Raw genomic sequence first — 20,432 nt, 5'->3', positions numbered from 1 at the left:
AAAGTTTAAATGCTCTGTAAAAGATTAGACGGACGCCATTTTGTCTTTTAGTATTTTTTATTAATAAATTGTAATTACAATGAACAAATAAACGATACAACCGCCTATTGTTGTCTTTATGTCCTTAATCAAAATTCACCCACGCCGAAGAGTTAAAAGCATAATCAGAACTCAAGCTAGTTGAATCAGAACTAGTTGAATCAGAACTAGCAGGGGCGAAACTCGTCGAGTTTTTAATGGTCGACACTTTTTGACGTACGGCGTCATTAGGAATGGTGGAATACGGTACATTTAATGTAGCTACCGCGTGTAGTATTTCATTCCAGCCTAGGGGGCGTCTGTTGTCGGGTATCTTGTGGGTAGCCGTGAGGTTTTTAATCAAGTCCAGCATGTGCGAGCCTTTAATCGTTTTTCCTTGGAAAACAAGCTCTCCCTCATCATTCCACGATGCCGTTTGACCCGATTTAGCTATTTTGTCCAGAATGTAGGAGGCGTTTTTTCTGGCTCTCGCCGGTACGTTTTCGATAACCTCTTTTACCATCTCGTCCTTGGTCACGCTTAGATCTACCGGTTGATCCTGTATCTGGCTGATCGGTTCCTTGGGGAGGGATAGGGTTAATCGCGACGTTTCTTCTTCTTCGCCTCTTTTAACGACGTTTAAAAATCTTTGCAAAGCCGCGGAGTAAAGTTTAGCCTTGTCGTAGGGATTCATGTCCGTCCTAGATAAAATGTGACGCATAACCGCGTCTAAATCATTTTCAACGGTCCGTCTTATATTTTCTTTACCCGTCGACGCATTTTTAAGCATATCTAATTGATGTTGAGGAACCAAATACATCTTCTCAGCAGTCTCCATTTTTTTATCCTTTGCCCGATAGCAGGCTGCTTATAAAGGGAACGGCTACGCTGAGCAGAGGGAGAAGGAAACCTCCGTGCTGGTTAATAGCTTTTCTCTTTGTAGCTACAGAAGCTCTTTTATTCGCAAAAAGTTTTATCCACTTTTTCTGTCTTTTCAAAACACGGTACTGTTTAGCGGTCAGAGGAATGTTCCCGCGGAGCAGATTAAAAGCCAATTCGCATATAGAAAGTATGAGTTCCGGCGAAGCTTCGTGTAATATAACCTTCCTACGTCGGGGTTGTGACTTATATAAGGTTTTCAACGCGGGTAGGTTCGTCCTTAGTCGAGCCGACATTTTCTTTCCCGGCGTTATTTGAATTTTTTCTTCTTGGGGACGTACACGGCGGGGTTCTCCCAGGAAAACGCGCTTGACCTAAGACGGAGCTCCTCTGGCGTTTGAGCTTTCAAGTCTACTAATAAATAGCCGTAAGGTTTAGAGGCGGCGTCTTGAAAGCACTCTATAAAGTATTTTGAGTTTCCGGGGTACATTTGACGCGCCAGTACGCTGATCTGCGACTTGTCTCTGGGATTTTTAAATAAAACCATGTAGTTTGCATTCAGGTTGATGGTTCTACTAGTCTTACCTTGAAAGAAAAGATTTTGCACCAAATACAAAACGCTCAAGTTTCTGTGATGCGTGTATTTTGTAAACGCTTTTTCAATCTCGTCGTTTTTGCTGGCATCGTTCATGAGATCGTCCAAAATGAGAAGGTTAGTCCTATCTATAGGAAACAGTTGGTCGTCACACAGAGATTCGGGTATTCCTTGAACAAAACGAACATTTATTTTGTTCATCAAATCATCGTACAGAGGTTGCCAACATGTATAACACCAAACGATATTATCCGGGACTTTAGACATCGTTTCATTACATTTTTCCAACAACTTTTTAATAAAAAAAGATTTTCCACAGTTACTGGGTCCGCAAACTATACAAGAAAATGGTAGCTGAAACCTAGCATCAAAATGCTCCATGACCGGAGACCCAAAAATGTTAAAGCTTAATACCCGTAGGGCAGAGTCCTGAAATCGGGCAGCAAAATGCGCTTATCGTACACGATCCTGAACCTTTTCTGTTGTGTTTTGTTTTTTAGGAGGAAGCCTATTTTATCCCTGACAATCATGTTGCGGGACGTCATTATCTCCCTAGAACGGGAGGGGTTCTTAACGTGTTCGTTGACCAGTTCCGTCAAAGATTTCAGGTTGACTAGTTTATCGTTGGTGTAATTTAACGTGAGCCCCTTAACCTTCATAACGTTCTCACCCTTTAATGTACGGAAACCGTACGTTTTTGGCCCTCCGCTGACAAACTCTACAATGCTGTCGCCTTCAGAGAGCTCGCTGGTGAGTCCCCCCAAATAATCGCTCAACGGCGGCATCCAATCTCCGTCACGGGAGACAAACACCACCGAATCTGTGTCTGTGTAAAGAACCCTTCTTTGCAATTTGTCCATGAGCTCGTAAAGCTCCAGTCTGGCGTAGGCGGTCGTGAAAACGCCTATGAAAACGTTTGAGACGCCGGGGTCCATGCATCTGACGTCGGCCTGTCGCCACTGCACAAGCGCTACATCGTCGTTCAAGAACGACAAGTCCCTGACTTTGATGCTCGTTGAAAAAATAAACTTTAAAAACATTTCAGGCTGCGTGATCAGAGTCGTGTTCAGTCTGTCGGGCCGCTGACACATTTTTCCCCAGAGAGAATTTAGAGCTAGTTTAGCCACAGATCTCTTGGCGGGGTTATGCGTTATTTTCCCAGCGTCCAGACGAATTCCTTCATGTTCCTCGTACCCTCTCAGGTATTCCTCCTCGTCCGCCGCACATTTTACCCAGGAGGGGTACCCGCTGCTCTCCTGTTTAGTTTTCAAAAACATTTTAATGTAATCCGCAAACAGGGTGTCGGAGCGTAAGGGGAAATGCCAGACTTCAAAGATTTTCTGCACCACGTAGCCTTTTTCGACGGCTTTGATCACTTCTTGAGTGCACCAAGTACCCGTCAGGGCTCTTTCGTCATCGCTATGCTCGCACTCCGACAGCCGATGTAGCACGCAGGTTCTACAGAGAGGGAAGGTGAGTTTGCCGTTTACTCTGTAGGGCAGAACAGGCGCCCACAAGCCTCTGGGGGGCAGAACTTTGACTCTGACTATACCGAAATATTGTTCTATCGGTAGGAAGTCCTTGAATACAACCACGGGGTGTCCGAGGGGGTAGGTCTTTGTTTTGTTGACGAATGGGTAGAGAGATGTGAAGTCGTAGTAATCGATCCTCTCCTCGGGTTGAGCCACGTAGTGCAGATTTAACGCGTTGGTCCTCCCCCCAAACAAAGCATCGCGGGGATTTAACCTTTCTGGAAAGTCAAATGATTTCAGAAAACTTTTCACATCCTCGTCGGTCTTTTTCATCTCGCTCCACTCGTGTTCCCATATCGAGGTCACTCGCAGATCGTAAGTGTGCTTCAAGTGTTGAATTCTCGTCTTCGTTCTCTCGAGTAGACTCCCGTATGTCGTACCTTGGGTCAGAGGGTGATGCTCGTGCGAAGCGAAGCATTTATCACAACCGTGATAAAAACACCCTAAAAACTCGTACGCTCTCCGCACGCCTTTGTGCTCGCTGTATCCGTCCACGGCGTATTTACCAAATTTCACTTCCCCACCGTTCAGAGCGTGCTGAATGTTTATCTTCCGCTTTTGCGCCACATACTCCAACCATTGGATAGAAGAAGACGAAAAAGATTTCTGCCCGCTGACGTAATGATCCAACGGTGGAATGGCCAACGTGTGTGGAGAAAGAAACTTTGTTCTAAAGATTTTCATGCACACGCTGGCTATGGTGATGCAACTAAAGGGGTCGACTTGTGTGCTTTCCAAGATCTCTTCCCTGAATATCAGACAGGCTCGCCTCAAAATCTTTACGTCGTTCTTACAGTACTTGGCCATCTCTTTCTTGAATAGAAAGATTCCTCCTTTGACCCCTTCGTACCATCGGAAGAACTCCTCGCGATCTTTGGGCATCATGCTGTCGGCACCGTAGAATTCGGGAGCGGGGTAAGGCCCTACATAGTCCTGATGTTCCGGGATGTTCCAATAGTGTGGAAAGTATCCTTTAGCGTCTGACTCGAACCCCATAGCTTTAGGCATTGCGGAGAGTTTCATAGGCATGAAGCATAGGCTGTCGATAAACCTCTGATTAAACTCGGGGTCGGTAAAACACAGAATTTTGCTGCCTTGTGCTACGATGTTAGGAACTACGCCTTCTTTCACCAGGTAGTTAAGCAGGAGATAGGAATCGTATCCTCTAGCGTTGTGTGCTATGAACATATAGTTGCTGTATGCGGGCTTGCGGAATTTTGCAAAGAATTTTTTGACGCAGTCTTCCCCGGACCACGTCCACGTTTCTCCTTTAAAATCCATGCAACATAAAAAATTTGCAACGTGCACACCCGTCGCTTGATGGCATTCTAGATCGTAGAAGATGAGTTTGTTGCTCCGCTTTTCTTTCTCTAGAGGTTCGATAAAACACTGGTGATTAAACAGTTTATCCATCTTCTCCCCACAGAGACTACAGCTTTGACCGATGCATTTATGAGACTTCTGCCCAGCGAATGATGTTTTAACCATCGTGTTACATTGTGCGCAATAGTACGCTCTTTCGCATAATGTGTACGTAATGTTTTCATTCGTCTTTTTCGACTCCTTGTGTTTGTCATAACAGTACTGAGATCTGCACAGTCTTAGACAGTCCGGGCATTGTAAGAGACTCTTCTGTTTGTGTTTGTGACATTCGGAATCGTTACAGACGCCGCACGCGTATTTACAACTGTGACTCCTGCGGTCATTGTAAGTAGCGTAGCAGTAATTGCAGAAGTAAGCCGCGCCTAGAAGTCCTTTTATGTTTTTTACACCATAGTAATGTTTATCGTGTAAAAATATGAACAAAGTCCGATCATTGGGGATTTCAGAGGTTTGAAAAAATGAATATCCTTTTTTGGAGACGGTACGGTGCAATACTACAATTTTACAGTTGAGATGACTCTCAAATCGATGTACGTCCGCAAACCCGACTTCGTCTTGGGGTCTTAATCCCGCATCTCTCTGTAACTGTTCCGCTATCCTACATATCTCAAAATGACTCCTCCCAGGATTCAACAGCTTAGCGACGCACAGCGCGAAACACAAATTATTACCCTCGTTTAGAAAAACGTATAAATGCTTGAGCTTTTTCCTTACAACTTCGGAATGGAGGAGGCCTGATAATTTTCTCCTGTCCCCACCCCCTCCCCTCGGAGCGTGCACTAATTGAATCACCAAATCAACGGCGTCGCTCATCAACACTTCATGGTTGCTCTGCATAGCTTTCTCGAGAGGTGATAGAAACGAATCTAACGCTACTCCCTCAGAGGTCACTTCAATAGGTTCTGAAATGCTCAGATTAGGTCCGTGAATTTGAAAAATCATGACGTCGTTCGGTTCTACGGCTTCGCGAGCAACGTCTACCATCTCATCTATAATCCCTAAAACGTGGTTGTGAAAATCAGAGAAACTGCTGATGTCCTCTAATGAGGAGAAATTTACTTTCCTTCTAATTTCTGTGTTATTGAACTTTTCCCTCTTTTTAATTCTAATGCTCGGGTCTGTAGCCGCTCCACAGCCTACTTGTTCGGCGTCAATATTGATCATGGGGTGAGAATAATTTGGTCTCTCCTCATCAATTTCAATCGGTACGTTATTTTGATTATCAGAGGTTTGGCTATTTAATTCTCTAAGATATTGCTCTAGTTCTTGGAAACAATCGTATTGTTGTTCTGGTTGTGTAATCTCGGATCTGGCATCGGGGCTCTGAGCATTGTAATCGATAGGTATTGCCAATCCTCCATTCAGAGAATTTACGGCTTCTAAAACGTAAGGATTTACTGTATGATTTAAACCTCTAAGATATTGTTCTAGTTCTTGGAAACAATCGTATTGTTGTTCTGGTTGTGTAATCTCGGTTCTGGCATCGGGGCTCTGAGCATTGTAATCGATAGGTATTGCCAATCCTCCATTCAGAGAATTTACGGCTTCTAAAACGTAAGGATTTACTGTATCATTTAAACCTCTAAGATATTGTTCTAGTTCTTGGAAACAATCGTATTGTTGTTCTGGTTGTGTAATCTCGGATCTGGCATCGGGGCTCTGAGCATTGTAATCGATAGGTATTGCCAATCCTCCATTCAGAGAATTTACGGCTTCTAAAACGTGAGGGTTCGTCGCGTCTTCAGGCAGGTTGTGATTTATTTCTGTAAGACAATGAATGAAGTCGTGTAAATCATAAATGCTTTATTAGTCACGTTGGTTATATATCATGAGTGAACTTGTGTAAATGCTTTATTAGACATGTTATATATCATGAGTGAACTCGTGTAAATGCTTTATTAGACACGTTGTTATATATCATGAGTGAACTCGTGTAAATGCTTTATTAGACACATTGGTTCATGAAAGGGGCTCTCTGACGCTAATAACGGCTTCGTTCATAAGCAAATTAGCTGAGCTTAACACTGCGTACGCGGCAGAATTCACTTGGCTCTGCGTACCGTGGATACGCGCGACTTTCAGATGTTCAGCGGCTGCAAGAGCGTCTCTTGCCCTTCGAATGAGATCAGCAGTCATGAGGTCCTCCTCCTCCATGACATATCGATTCGGCTCATGTTCCTGAAGATGACCCGCTCCGTCTTCCTGATTTGAAGTTGCGCTGGCGGCTAAAGTACAGATGAGTAAACAATCTTACTATCGAATTGTGAAATCATTTTTTCACATCATCATGTTCGGTAAAACATTCAAAAAACGTACGTGACGGAGGAGGTCCTCTGAGCGGTGAAGCATGTTCCCCACTGTCGAAACGCAAAGAACTGGCTTCAGACAGCGTTTCCCAAGCGTTCGGACCCTGTTCAGTAATTACTGACTGAGATTCTAACGCTGGAGCGGGCTCCCAGTCGTTCATCGCTTGATTAATGATGTCATCATCTTTGAAAAAATTTAGACAAATGAGAATAATTTAGTCAAATGAGAATAATAATGATTCAAAATAATAATATTAAAATAAAACATACCCGGAGATGCACGAAAAGGATGTACAATCGCTATATGTTCGACGTCCAGATCAGTATATAATGAAATCTCTTGGTATTCAAATTCATCTTCATTATCTAGATATTATGAACAATAGACATATATTATTTCGGTAGGAAATTATCTGAAAAACATTTCAAAACCTGAAATCTTTTTTTATAAAATCATTACATTAAATGGTCGCTAGATGGCAGTGTAGGATAACTAATGGAAGAATGATAGAAGTTTTCTGTGAAAACCGTTCTCAGAAATCTTTTTATGAAATCAATACATTAAATGTCCGCTAGAAGGCAGTGTAGGATAACTAACGAAAGTTTTCTGTGAAAACCGAGGTTCATTCAATATGCTCTTTGAACTCCTACAATGCATGGAAGACAGTTTTAAATGTAACGTTCAATCAATATGCAATTTTAACTTATTGTGTTACCTTATTATACATATAATTATACATATTATTGTGTTAACTTATTATACATCATTTGTGAAATATAGTATAAATGTTTAAATGAGTACATTTAAGGTTTAGCTACGTTTTATTACTTTCATAATAATACTATAGTAATTTAATACATTCAAAATAACTCCAAAGTCTTACCTCCTGCTCGAGACGCGTTCATATTAAATGTCGGCTTGCTTGCTTGGACGGGTCCTGGTCACGCGAGTGAAACATCTAACTTCCTACGATGCTAGAAGCACCTTTTTGTACATTTCTTTAACGTGGGGGAGATGTATTTTGATATATTACTCTGTGTGTGTCTGTGTGTGTATGCATGCGTGTGTGTGTGTGTGTGTGTGTGTGTGTGTATGCATGTATGCATGTATGCATGTATGTGTGTGTGTGTGTGTGTGTGTGTGAGTGTGTGTGTGTGTGTGTGTGTGTGTGTGTGTGTGTGCATGTGTATGGGAGACCTGGGTATATGCTCTGTAATCAGTGACAGGGGGTTAATTCATTGGAGAAAGGCGCCAAGGTCATATAGAGAATGTGTGCCTGAGACACCGAGGACCCTCAGAGTTACAGCTTTAAGTCAGTATGAGGCCTCTCTCAGGAAAAAATGGTTTGTATGGACAATACCACCATAGACTGCATGGTGACTCCTCAAGGAAACGTTCCCCCTCTCTCCCTTTAAATGCTCGTGCGCTAAACACGCACCCCGGATTGGTCTGTTGAGATTGCCTCCTCATTGGTTCATCAGAGTTTTGTTAACTGTTTGAAGTTATTCAAAGTAAGCATATTTGTGTGCGCATGCGCGGTTCTGTGTTACTAGGGGGTATGTATGTGTGTGTGTGTGTGTGCTGTTCTGTTCAGGGGAGTGGGTGTGTGTGACTAGGGGTGTGTGTGTGCGCTGTTCTGTTCAGGGGAGTGGGTGTGTGTGACTAGGGGTGTGTGTGTGTGTGTCTGAGATCCTCCTGTTCAGGGGAGTGGGTGTGTGTGTGTGTGTGTGTGTGAGACTACAGGTGTGTGTGTGTGTCTGAGATCCCTATCTTTTAGCACTGGTCTGTGTGACTAGGGTTTGTGCACGTGTTTGTGCATGTGTTTGTTTATGTATGTGTGTGTGTGTGTGTGTCGCAGGTGTCTAGGGTTATACGGCTCCGGTGAGTCACCATCAAAGAAGATCAAAATAATGATTTAAATAACCTTATCAAGCAAAATTTCAAAGCACAACTTAATACTCTTTGGTCGTCTTGACGTGATTAATGTGATGATGATGTCATGAGTTGGGGTGGGGTGGAGGGGCAGAGGGGGAGGAGGGGGAGGGGTGGGGAGGGGTAGGGGGAGGGGGGTGGGGGGTGGGGGGGGGGGGGGGAGTGGTGGAGGGGGGGGGGGGGGGGGTGGGGGGGGGGGGGGGTGGGGGGGGGGGGGGTGGTCAACTAGAGGTCAAAGTCGTAAATCACTTTTTTTGGAATATGCCGTCCTATAATCTCTCTGCCGCGGGTCCTTAAAAAGTCTTAAATGGTATTAAGTTTAATTTTTGTCAAATAAGGCCTTGAAAAGTCTTATTTTGTCTTAAATTTTCAACCAAAATATCTTAAATTTGCGGAGCTAAATTTAGGGAGGAATAATTCCGTCAGCCATGTGTTGAAATTCGGGGGCGGATATCGGTAGATTCCAAATAAAATTAAATAAAATTCCAAATAAAATTAAAGCCAACTCGCAAGATCATACACGTTAAAATAAAGCACAAAAACTAATAATCAGTTAGTTTTTGTGCTTTATTTTAACGTGTATGTTCTTGCGAGTTGGTTTTAATTTTATTTGGAAAACAGTATTAAAAAGTCTTAAAATGTCTAAATTTTCACTTGGTCAAACCTGTAGACACCCTGTCAATATTTTTAGTTATTTATCCTCTTGTATATTCTTTTTATTGTGTTCCATCTCCGCTCTGCTGATCCAAACTGCCCTTCACACCACTTAAAGAATAGGCTAGTTAGCTAGCTCACAGAGGACATGCAAACATTTTCTGTTTAAAAATTACAGATGTACAATAACTGGTGCAAACTAAGCCATCAAATAGAATATGATCATTTGGTTGTGCACTTAGATCATACATAAGGGTATTAAGTTTCTTTTTAGAAGCTAAAAGTTGTACTGTATACATTGATTGGATGGATTAATAGTTATTACCTTCTTTTTTTGAATGCCCTAATTGTTTTCCTTCTGTTTTCCTCAAAAGTCATCTGAATGCTGCAGTAAGAAAGTGTACTGCTCGGCACTTGGCTACTTTGGTAGAGAAGATTGGTGCAGAGCGAATTATTCCTGCAGTCTCCAAGTTGGCACAGGACTCTTCCCAAGAAACCAGGTTAGTACTGGGATCAGAACGAGGATTCTACAAGGCTTATTCAGTTTCCCAGATAGTAATAAATGGTCGGTATGCTGTGAGTCACGGGTCTCTCACTCACGGTTCTCTCCTGTTTTGGGGTCTGTTCTTCGTCTCAGGCGCTTGGGCCGGCGTATGCTGCTGTTCCTGTCCTCCCACCATGATTTTGATAAGATGGTGGAAAAGTACATCCCTGCCAAAGACCTGGCAACCATCAGGGACACTGTCCACACTCTGAAATCCAAGGTAGCGATTCATGTTTGGATACATGATGAGGATTTTTTATCCCATTCAGCCACTATGCCCCATGTTTACTCACTAAACAAAGCTTATTCACAAAACTTTTAGGTGAAACAGACTGCAATAAAAAAAAACCATCTAAACTGTGATGGTAGACATATATTGTAAACAAATAATAAAGTACAGGGCAGTGCGTGGCACCACACATTGTATTTACAGTAAGGCATGCACAGTGTAGTCCCAGACCCAGTAGTTAAAGGACAGAGCATAGTTCAAAATGAACCGGCTTGAAACCTTTGGGATAGAATCAAAGTATGAAGCAATATGTGGACTTCAATATCATCACTCCATGTTTTGTGGTGATTTGTACGTGTGTATTCCCAGGAGAGGACAAAGTTGTCTAGGATTCCAAGATACAAGATGTGTCTCCCTCGTCTGGAGCAGCAAGAAGCTCCAGCCGCACAGGTGGAGCATCAGAACACGCAGCGAATGAAGCGCAGCCTTAGACACACGGTGAGGGACGTGAGCCCAGACGACGCGGCACCTCTGAAAGGTAACGGCTGACTTCGGCGAATGCTCCCCTCCTGTTTCTTGAGAACCTTACATTACCGCTTACCCGTGAACCTCTTTCCCATCAGACCTGCAGCTGAACAGTAGTCTTCCAGCACAGACTAAGACCGGTGTCATCCTGGATGATTTGCCCTCAAGCTCCAGAAACGCACGCACCCCCAGAAGTCCCGTCAAAAGTTTGAGTCCTCCGCTTCATCCCAGCCCCCCCACGGCTGTCCCTACTAAAAACATGCTGCCACGACGCAGACGAGGTACCAGACTGATCAGAGCACGTCCGTCCCTTTCAAACAGTTCTGATGAGTGTTGCCTGCTCTTCAGCACTTCATGTGTGATCACTGCACTTGCATGTAAATTGCTTTGCTGTTAACACTGCATTACACAACAATGTTTTAAATCTAGTTCACCACATTGAATAATGTTTTGCTGTCAGCCTTCAAGCTAATTTGACCAAAGTTGAGCTGGTAGCCCTAAAAGTCCTAGTCAGTTTGTTTGGGTTCTGGTATTCCTCTCTAGATGAACTCAAACCAGGACCTCCCAGGAAGGATCCCCACGAGCAGCAGACTTTACGGACCTTCTCCGATCCAGACCTCGCTCTCGCTCAGAGCTTCAGTCTGCTTAGCTCTGATGACTGGTAAGTCACGCCTGCAAAATTCTGAAGCATTTGGCTAGGGCAGGTTAAACAGCAAGTCATTTATGGTGTTCTGCATATATGGTAAGTATGCATGTATTTAGTGAAGTTTTTTCCTCTTTGTCCATTTTCTTGTAGCATTTTTTTCTTTCAGTAGCCGATGGTTACAGTGTGTGTCTATGTTCAATATCTTCATACAGGGAGAAGAAAATTGAAGGGTTGATGTTAATCCGTAGATTGGCTCAGCATCACTCTGATGTGCTTGGCAGCAGGCGTCATGATGTCTGCATTGTTCTTATTCAAGAGGTAAGCCACTAGATTTGCTGACTGTGTATCGGTCTGAATTCTAAAATTGGCAGACACCATGAGCATGTACATATTACAGGTGATGTTGCTGACAAAGTCAAGTCAGCGATAGCAAAGTACTTTGAAATTCCTTTTTTATAAAAACATTTCTCATCTAATTGAAATTCAGATGGCATAGCTAACTGTAATTAGTGATTAAGGTATTTCCGCCTACATAACACATTGCAGTGGAGGATTATACTTATTACGATGGCGGTGGCAGTGTTGGATGTGACTGAAACGAGCTGGAACGTCGTCTTTCCTGCAGGTGCAGAACCTGCGCTCTGCCGTGTCCCGCATGGCGGTGGTGTCCTTGAGGGAGTTGTACTCCAGCCTGCAGAAAGGGATGGACCAGGAAGTGGAGGCTACAGCTAAGGTCCTCCTTCACAAAGCAGCGGAGTCCAATGCCTTCATCAGGCAGGACGTGGACACAGCTCTGGACAGCATGGTGCAGAACTGCACCCCCATTCGGAGCATGAACGCCCTTCTCGCTGGAGGACTCTGGTCAGTTAGCCTGCAGTGAGCTTTAAACTGTGGCTTTCAGATAGCAACAACAGTCACAAGAAGCTAACAAAGCACTGATTTTGTCTGCGGTTTTTACTTTTCCATTGTTATTTCAAAATAGTGCCCTGGCCTATATCAATATTTTTAGTTATTTATCCTGTTAAATATTATTTTTATTGCGTTCCACCTCCTCTCTGCTGATCCAAACTGCCCTTCACACCGCTTAAAGAATAGGCTAGTTAGCTAGCTTACAGAGGACATGCAAACATTTTCTGTTTAAAAAATACAGATGTACACTAACTGGTGCAAACTAAGCCATCGAATAGAATATGATAATTTGATTGTGCATTTAGATCATACATATGGGTATTAAGTTTCTTTATAGAAGCTAAAAGTTGTACTGTATACATTGATTGGATGGATTAATAGTTATTACCTTCTTTTTTTGAATGCCCTAATTTTTTTCCTTCTGTTTTCCTCAAAAGTCATCTGAATGCTGCAGTAAGAAAGTGTACTGCTCTGCACTTGGCTACTTTGGTAGAGAAGATTGGCGCTGGCCGCTTATTGTCTGGGGCAAAAGACGTCATAGCGAGAATTATCCCTGCAGTCTCCAAGTTGGCACAGGACGCTTCCCAAGAAACCAGGTTAGTACTGGGATCAGAACGAGGATTCTACAAAGCTTATTCAGTTTCCCAGATAGTAATCTTTTGCTGATTCTTTTAGTCTCCTAGTCTGATACTCTGAAGTCAGCAAATGCTGTTAAATTGTAGAGTAATAGAAGCACTATTGTGTTTTCTACACACAGACGGCCTTGTAAAATTGTACCCTGGTAAATAAATGGTCGGTGTGCTGTGAGTTACGGGTCCCTCACTCACGGTTCTCTCCTGTTTTGGGGTCTGTTCTTCGTCTCAGGCGCTTGGGCCGGCGTATGCTGCTGTTCCTGTCCTCCCACCATGACTTTGATAAGATGGTGGAAAAGTGCATCCCTGCCAAAGACCTGGCAACCATCAGGAACACTGTCCTCACTCTGAAATCCAAGGTAGTGATTCATGTTTGGATACATGATGAGGATTTTTTATCCCATTCAGCCACTATGCCCCATGTTTACTCACTAAACAAAGCTTATTCACAAAACTTTTAGGTGAAACAGACTGCAATAAAAAAAACCATCTAAACTGTGATGGTAGACATATATTGTAAACAAATAATAAAGTACAGGGCAGTGCGTGGCACCACACATTGTATTTACAGTAAGGCATGCACAGTGTAGTCCCAGACCCAGTAGTTAAAGGACAGAGCATGGTTCAAAATGAACCGGCTTGAAACCTTTGGGATAGAATCAAAGTATGAAGCAATATGTGGACTTCAATATCATCACTCCATGTTTTGTGGTGATTCGTACGTGTGTATTCCCAGGAGAGGACAAAGGTGTCTAGGAATGCGAAGATATAAGATGCGTCAGCCTCGTCTGGAGCAGCAAGAAGCTCCAGCCGCACAGGTGGAGCGTCAGAACACGCAACGAATGAAGCGCAGCCTTAGGCACACGGTCAGGGACGTGAGCCCAGACGACGCGGCACCTCTGAAAGGTAACGGCTGATTTCGGCGAACGCTCCCCTCCTGTATCTTGAGAACCTTACCTTACCGCTTACCCGTGAACTCTATCCCAGCTGTGGAGTCATGCGTACCTCCTCCTCAGTTTGCCAGCAGGTGAATATTTAAACAGTTAATCAAAACAAACAAACAACAAAAAAGTGCATCCTGATTGGAACTGCTTTGATGTTTGCAATTTTTGATGGTGTTGATGTTGGTTTAATTTGATTGCAGCCTTGTTCATTTTCTGTTTGGACACTATAACCCAATCCTTGTGTTTTCTCTCTTGTGTGTGTTCAGCAAAGACAGCAGCAGAGCACACATCCACAGCATTGCAGACAAGACAGAGTACGTCAAGCAGCTCAAGGCCCTGCTGGGTTCAAAAGACTTCAGCGAGCCCATCAAGGGCATTGATCAGCTGGTGGCCCACTGCGAGGACAACCCATATATGGTCGTGGGCAACATGTTCCTGGTAACACATTTGAACTGAATTGATTTTTAATGTTTTCAGCAGCTTTCAGAAGTGATCTGTATGGGGGGTCATACGTTGGAGAACATTAAATGCTGGCACATCTGAAGAAATGTCAAAAGCTCAGATGCTTCAGAGTAGAAAATATTACAACAATCAGTTTTAACTATTACAGTGGAGGGCAGTCGTGTCCATTGTTAGTGTGAGCTTGTTTTACAATGTATGTGAAGATTTCACCCAAGCGTATCCTTGAAATTGCATTAAACCAAAGAATCCAAGTGAATGACTTGGAAAAAATCAGTCGGTTGAAATGAAAGGGCTTGAAATCAAATCAGCTCCAGGGCTTAACGGCACTGATATGGTGAGTGCCTGATGAATGCATGGGCGGCTTGCTCTATACCTCTCTTCCTCTGCTACAGGTATTTGATGCTTTCAAAGCACGACTGCAAGGTTAACCTCTATGCCTTGGAGGCCTTACAGAAGATAATCACACTGCTCAGAGACAACCTGGTCCAAGTGGTCTACATCTTAGTCCCAGCTATAGTGGACAATCACCTCAACTCCAAGAATAACGCCATCTACATGGCGACAATAGGTGCCATTCAAGCTCTCATCAATAACCTTGGTGGGTTCTTTTCTCTCTTTACAAAACATCTTGAAGGACACATGCCACTGGGCTTTAGAAAAACAACAACATGTAACGGTCTGCGCTGGGCAGAACAGGGAGGCGGACACAAACGCTGAGGAGAGCGAGATTTATTCAAGGAAATTCCAAAAGCAGTGTTAAACGGACAGGCGTGGGTCAAACCGGGAGGGCAGCCAGAACAAGAAAGGACAACAGGCATATTCAGACAAGAAACTAACGACGAGGGGGAAAACACGGAACAGGCAGAAGTAGACGGATAACAAAACGCAAAGCTCAAACTTACAATAGCAGGTGACGGGATTAAACAAAAAGACCGATACGGACATGGGAGACACAGGGACTTTTATACACAGAACCAAACTAGGGACAGGTGATGACAATGACACAGGGGCGTGGTAACAAACGAGGAATCATCAAAATAAACGAGCAGGGCGGGACAAACAGGCAGGGAACACGGACATGAGGGAACCCAGAGTGACAGCTACGAGAGGGGGCGTTGCCCTACGTGACACAACAACAATGATTGTGTTCTGTTTTATCTTTGTATCTTTTGATGAAAGGTTGCTAGGTTGGGGAAAAGGTTCACACAAATCAGTAAAAGAATGTTCTTGCTCTTTGGCTAGATGTTTGTGGTGCAGATCAAATGGAAATCTCCTTTCATATTAAGGCACAGTCCAATATAAAGAAAAAAATATTTATGTAAGACTGACAGGAGATCTTGCATTATCTGACAGCAGATAGTTAAATAATGGAGTTTACAGTGGATGTCCTTAGGCTCTTTTGTTCAATATACAGTGTCTAATCTTTTGTGGTTGTGTATACAGAAATATTCTACAAATTCAAATACATTATCAAAAAACAATTCTTTCAGAAAGTCATTCCACTGATATGCTAAGAGATGCCAGAGATAAAAAAAAAGATAAAAGATTTACCAGAAATACTATAATTCCTATATTAATTAATAATATTTATAATATTGATAATAATCATTCCAGAGAGTTACCAAATACTGTCACTTTAGTTTAATTAAATCTTTCTAGGTTAAAAAAATGCTTCTGTAATAACCCAGTGCTGTCCAGGGTTGATTTATTTATCTTTGTTCCTTTTAAATATTCTTTTTATAGAGCTGGTTAGGGAACTCTACCCCTGCAAGCCACAACTGGTTGAGCAGAAGGTGCTTCCTCTGCTCTGGTACCTCCTGGGGACCTCCAGCAACAGTGGTACGGTCCACGGGAGGGGTGGAAGCGTGAGAGGGGCCACTGTCCACCTATGCCAAGCCCTTCATGCCCACATGGGTCCGGCGCTGCTGGACTGCGCTGCTTCCCAACCTTCCAATATCCGCAAGAGCCTAAGAGAGTTTGTGAAGAACCTCCCGATCAACTGAGAGCTGCAAGCCAGACCTCCAGACCAAAATAAAGCCCAACATGGATTCTACTTGAAGATGGAGATGTTTGTGTATTTCTTACTGTGCCTGCACTTTAAATGAAAGAGAGGGGAAGAAAGTCAAACGTTTTTAACATTTTGAATTAGCAGAAAGCTAAATCCTTAAACTCAGAAGGCCTTTTAAATAAGGAGCACAGATTTTAGCGAATCACATCAGGTTTAACATGCCTAGGAGCTCTGCTCTTTTTGCACTTTGAAATACTAACACTTATCATGATAACTGTTGTCATGGTGACTATAGATATATATTGTTCTATGATTGTTATTTTCTGTTGACATGTCCTGAGGTAACTGTGCAGAATGTAATTTATCACATGCACAAGGAACAAGGATCTATAGTCTTTTTGTTGTTTGGTATGTGTAATGTGACTTTTCAATGAGGAGTCTTAAAAAATGAAAAAGCTACGACTCACAAAATTACTTTTGTATTCTATAGCCAGGGCTTAATTTGAGCCGGATCCTGCTGGAACAGGATCCAGGAACTCTTTCATTTTGAAGGGTGCGTTCCGGGAACTGTCTGCCTCGATCCAGTAACTTTCAAGCCTACTAATTATAAGTTATGAAGAAATCTGTATGCACTTCTGCACTTAAACACTTATAAAACACATGTAAATAATTTAAAAGTAATTTATATATACAAATTGGCTTGTTATTTTAACATTTGTGTGCCTAAGCGTTTTGTGATCCGGTGACATTGTGATTTTGTTTTGCGATCCGGTGACATTGTTGGCCTCTGACCCCTTGTCTCATGCCGCTGTTTGCGTTCTGGCATCGTTTGATTTTCAAAGTAAGCACTGTGTATAGCTAATACAGTTGTGATCAAATTTATTCAACCCCCAATGCTGCGAAGGGTTTTATGGAATTCAGTGCACATTTGTAATTGTGTTCATAATGAAATCTTACAAGGACTTGTTAAAGAACTAAATGCAACTAAGATAGCATCAATTTTTTTTGTCATAAAGTATTAAATGGCCTTTTTGTGATTTCTTCATTGACACAATTATTCAACCCCTTTACGACTACCACTCCTAAGAACAGAGGTTCATTCCAGTGTTTTCCATCAGGTATTGAAAACATCTGTGGATGTCAACGAGCAGCAATCAAGCATGATAAGCACCAATTAGGCAGATTTAAAAGGACTGTGATACTCAGCTCCTTCTAGACATCTACTGGTGTGTTTCCAAGCATGGTGAAGGCAAGAGAATGGTCCCAGAAGACAAGAGAAGAGGTTATTGCTCTTCACAAGAATGGCAATGGATATAAAAAGATTGCGAAGTTGTTAAATATTCCAAGAGACACTATCGGAAGTATCATTCGCAAGTTCAAGTTAAAGGGCACAGTGGAAACGTTACCTGGTCGTGGCAGAAAGAAGATCCTGACCGCGACTGCTGTGCGCTACCTGAAGCGTAATGTGGAGAAAAATCCCCGCGTGACTGCTAAGGAACTGAAAAAAGACCTGTCAGATGTGGGCACTGAAGTTTCAGCTCAGACAATAAGGCGCGCACTGCATAACGAAGACCTCCATGCCAGAACGCCCAGACGCACCCCCTTGCTGACTCCAAAGAACAAGAAAAGTCGACTGCAGTATGCCAAAAGTCATGTGGACAAGCCACAAAGGTTTTGGAACAGTGTACTGTGGTCAGATGAAACTAAATTAGAACTGTTTGGGACAATGGACCAGCGCTATGTTTGGAGAAGGAAGAACCAGGCTTATGAACAAAAGAACACCTTGCCTACTGTGAAGCATGGCGGGGGGTCAATTATGCTTTGGGGCTGTTTTGCTTCTAATGGTACAGGAAAGCTTCAACGTGTGCAGGGTACCATGAATTCCCTTCAGTACCAGGAGATCTTGGAGGAAAATGTGATGGAGTCAGTCACAAACCTGCGGCTTGGGAGACGTTGGACCTTCCAACAGGACAATGATCCGAAGCACACATCCAAGTCCACTAGAGCATGGTTGAACATGAAAGGCTGGAACATTCTAGAGTGGCCATCGCAATCACCAGACTTAAATCCAATTGAGAACCTCTGGTGGGACCTAAAGAAGGCAGTTGCAGTGCGCAAGCCTAAGAATGTGACTGAACTGGAGGCTTTTGCCCATGAAGAATGGGCTAAGATACCCATAGGTCGCTGCAAGACACTTGTGTCAAGCTATGCTTCACGCTTGAAAGCTGTCATAACTGGAAAAGGATGTTGTACTAAGTACTAAAAAATAATGTCACTAGGGGGTTGAATAAAACTGATAATGATGTGAGCACAGTAAAGACATTTGTGGTTATTCCATCATAAATATTATGTTATGTTTGTCTAATTTATAAGTGCCTCTTTGATATAATTGTAAATAAGATGACTGAAATGATCAAAATCAATGTCAAACTGGCCAAAACACTTTATTTCAGTGGGGGTTGAATAAATTTGATCACAACTGTAAGTGTAATGGCACAGTATTAACTTAACTCATTCTAACTGTCAATAAAAGCTTGTTACTCATATGATTGCAATTATATTTCTGTATGTGCTAAAAACAATTGACAAACACATATAAAAACCAGAGGGCAGCAGATCATGTGAAAATATAATAATTGTGTCATGCTCAAAAGTTTTGGCCATGAGTGTAGACCAGGATAATGACACTACAGAATTTCTTCACAGAGCCTCAGCCATGGGAGTCAAGAGCACACCACCTGAAACAAAATTCAAGACAAAATTAGTCCCACCTGTATATTTACAAAGTACGGTGATAAAGCTATTGAATCAGTTTCTTTAACACCCCCCCCCCCCCCCCCATCAGACTCCACCATGTCAAGAGTAGAGGTGCATTTTTCTCGCCACAGACATTCAGAGCCCAGTGCAAAATCATCACAGGAGGAAACCTTCAGACTCCAGATTCAAGACTTAGTCAATCACGTACCTCATCCCCAGGATGCATGGACGATGTCCCCTGAAAGAGAAAACAATTGTCTTAGATTAACAGTCATGGCCTTTTATTCTGAATTCGTCTTATGCTTGTTTCCCGTGTTAGACATCTGTGACCACTGAATTCTGTAACCAGAGACCACCATGCATGTGTCGTCAAGAAATAAGGTAGGGTCAAATCCTGTTAACTGCACATGGGTACTCAATCGTTGATTGTAGTTTATAAGGAAATTAAAGCTCATTTCAAAATGAATTATTTATTTAGTGTGTATTTCTTGATTAAGATATGTGCTTGTATATACTTAGATATTTGTTAATGACATATTTGGCATTCTTAGCGAGGAGCAAAGTAAAATTTTCATTGTATCTAAGGAAACCTGTTCCCTCTGTGCATATGACAAACTCTGAATTTGAAAAGATTAGGTAGGCCTAAATGACGTTTTCACACATGCAGACAATTATGTTTTACGTTGCATGAAAAAAATCTGTTGATTCTAAAGCTTTTGGTTAAACGTCAGCTTATTCATTTCTTATTTTCTACTAACAAATGCCTAGGGTGGTTCGTACGATTGATAAACATTTCTTTTCTGACGAGAAGCAGCACTATCCAGAACACTTGAACAGAAGTTGATGGTCACCAATACCGGTGCATCACCGGTTAAGGATGCCCTCGCCGGAATACCGAAAGGGTTCGCCCTGAAATACCCTCTGACGCATAGTGGTCACTACAGTGGACAGCTATTTAAACGTCATTTTCTCCTAAATATAAAGGTTTCTATGGTGAAATTGCGTATCAGCATGTAGAATGCTCTCTGCTGCCACCCTCCATTTAGGTGTATTCAGTGGTTAGTTGTTGTAACTACAAGTAAATCTCCTCTGAATCCAAGATGGCCGACAGACAGCCACACGTGTTCAACACTGCTGGAATATCCTGTCAATCCTTCTATTCTAGGAGACCCATAGAGGTAAAAAAAATATGGTGACATACAGGAGTATCTAAGTAACAATATTATTCTTTTAGTTTTGAAAAAAATATTTTAAATAAGTAGGAAATTGTGATTAACCATGTGTCCACTGAAGTGGACGTCATGCATTACTAGGTATATTTCCAACATAAGTCATGTAGATGATTCATCTTTCAATTATGACTATTTTGGTTGCAATTCAGTTTATTTTGGGTATACCTACAAGTTAGTTTTTAAAAATATAAATTTTTGTCAAGATTAGTTGTTTGTTAGTGAAATTATAATTTTGTCATTTTTA

At 42.4% G+C, this 20,432-nt stretch overlaps 3 protein-coding genes and 1 non-coding gene across 5 annotated transcripts in view; 2 read left to right on the top strand and 2 right to left on the bottom strand.

Moving 5' to 3' along the window:
• Positions 1-20,432, top strand: part of LOC143485361 (uncharacterized) — a 207,038-nt gene that overhangs the window by 159,806 nt on the left and 26,800 nt on the right. The window contains exons 31-34 of the mRNA XM_076984757.1: positions 10,443-10,611; positions 10,697-10,879; positions 11,142-11,259; positions 11,457-11,562. Coding sequence (XP_076840872.1) covers positions 10,443-10,611; positions 10,697-10,879; positions 11,142-11,259; positions 11,457-11,562 — 576 coding nt within the window. The remainder of the gene's footprint in view (positions 1-10,442; positions 10,612-10,696; positions 10,880-11,141; positions 11,260-11,456; positions 11,563-20,432) is intronic.
• LOC143485425 (uncharacterized) lies at positions 119-8,746 on the bottom strand. Of its 2 annotated transcripts, XM_076984859.1 has the most exons (6): positions 7,598-8,746; positions 6,984-7,079; positions 6,837-6,897; positions 6,724-6,764; positions 6,468-6,632; positions 119-6,170 (listed from the first exon to the last, which is right to left on the bottom strand). In XM_076984859.1, the coding sequence occupies exons 1-6, from the start codon at positions 7,617-7,619 to the stop codon at positions 1,900-1,902; spliced, it is 4,656 nt and encodes a 1,551-aa protein (XP_076840974.1). In that variant the 5' UTR covers positions 7,620-8,746; the 3' UTR covers positions 119-1,899. The 2 variants fall into 2 exon arrangements, with proteins under 2 accessions (XP_076840974.1, XP_076840973.1); XM_076984858.1 differs by having other exon boundaries at positions 6,724-6,897.
• Positions 13,646-16,250, top strand: LOC143485450 (TOG array regulator of axonemal microtubules protein 2-like). The gene is made up of 4 exons (XM_076984896.1): positions 13,646-13,691; positions 13,996-14,167; positions 14,584-14,789; positions 15,935-16,250. The coding sequence occupies exons 3-4, from the start codon at positions 14,591-14,593 to the stop codon at positions 16,192-16,194; spliced, it is 459 nt and encodes a 152-aa protein (XP_076841011.1). The 5' UTR covers positions 13,646-13,691; positions 13,996-14,167; positions 14,584-14,590; the 3' UTR covers positions 16,195-16,250.
• On the bottom strand, positions 19,034-19,124 carry LOC143485524 (small nucleolar RNA SNORD88). Its single transcript, XR_013122898.1, has one exon. It is a non-coding gene; the product is annotated as a small nucleolar RNA SNORD88 (small nucleolar RNA).

This window comes from Brachyhypopomus gauderio, unplaced genomic scaffold, assembly GCF_052324685.1.
Source record: "Brachyhypopomus gauderio isolate BG-103 unplaced genomic scaffold, BGAUD_0.2 sc34, whole genome shotgun sequence".
NCBI classification, from domain to species: domain Eukaryota; kingdom Metazoa; phylum Chordata; class Actinopteri; order Gymnotiformes; family Hypopomidae; genus Brachyhypopomus; species Brachyhypopomus gauderio.
Note: the sequence above shows the minus strand (reverse complement) of the source record. Positions and strands in the feature narration are given on the sequence as shown.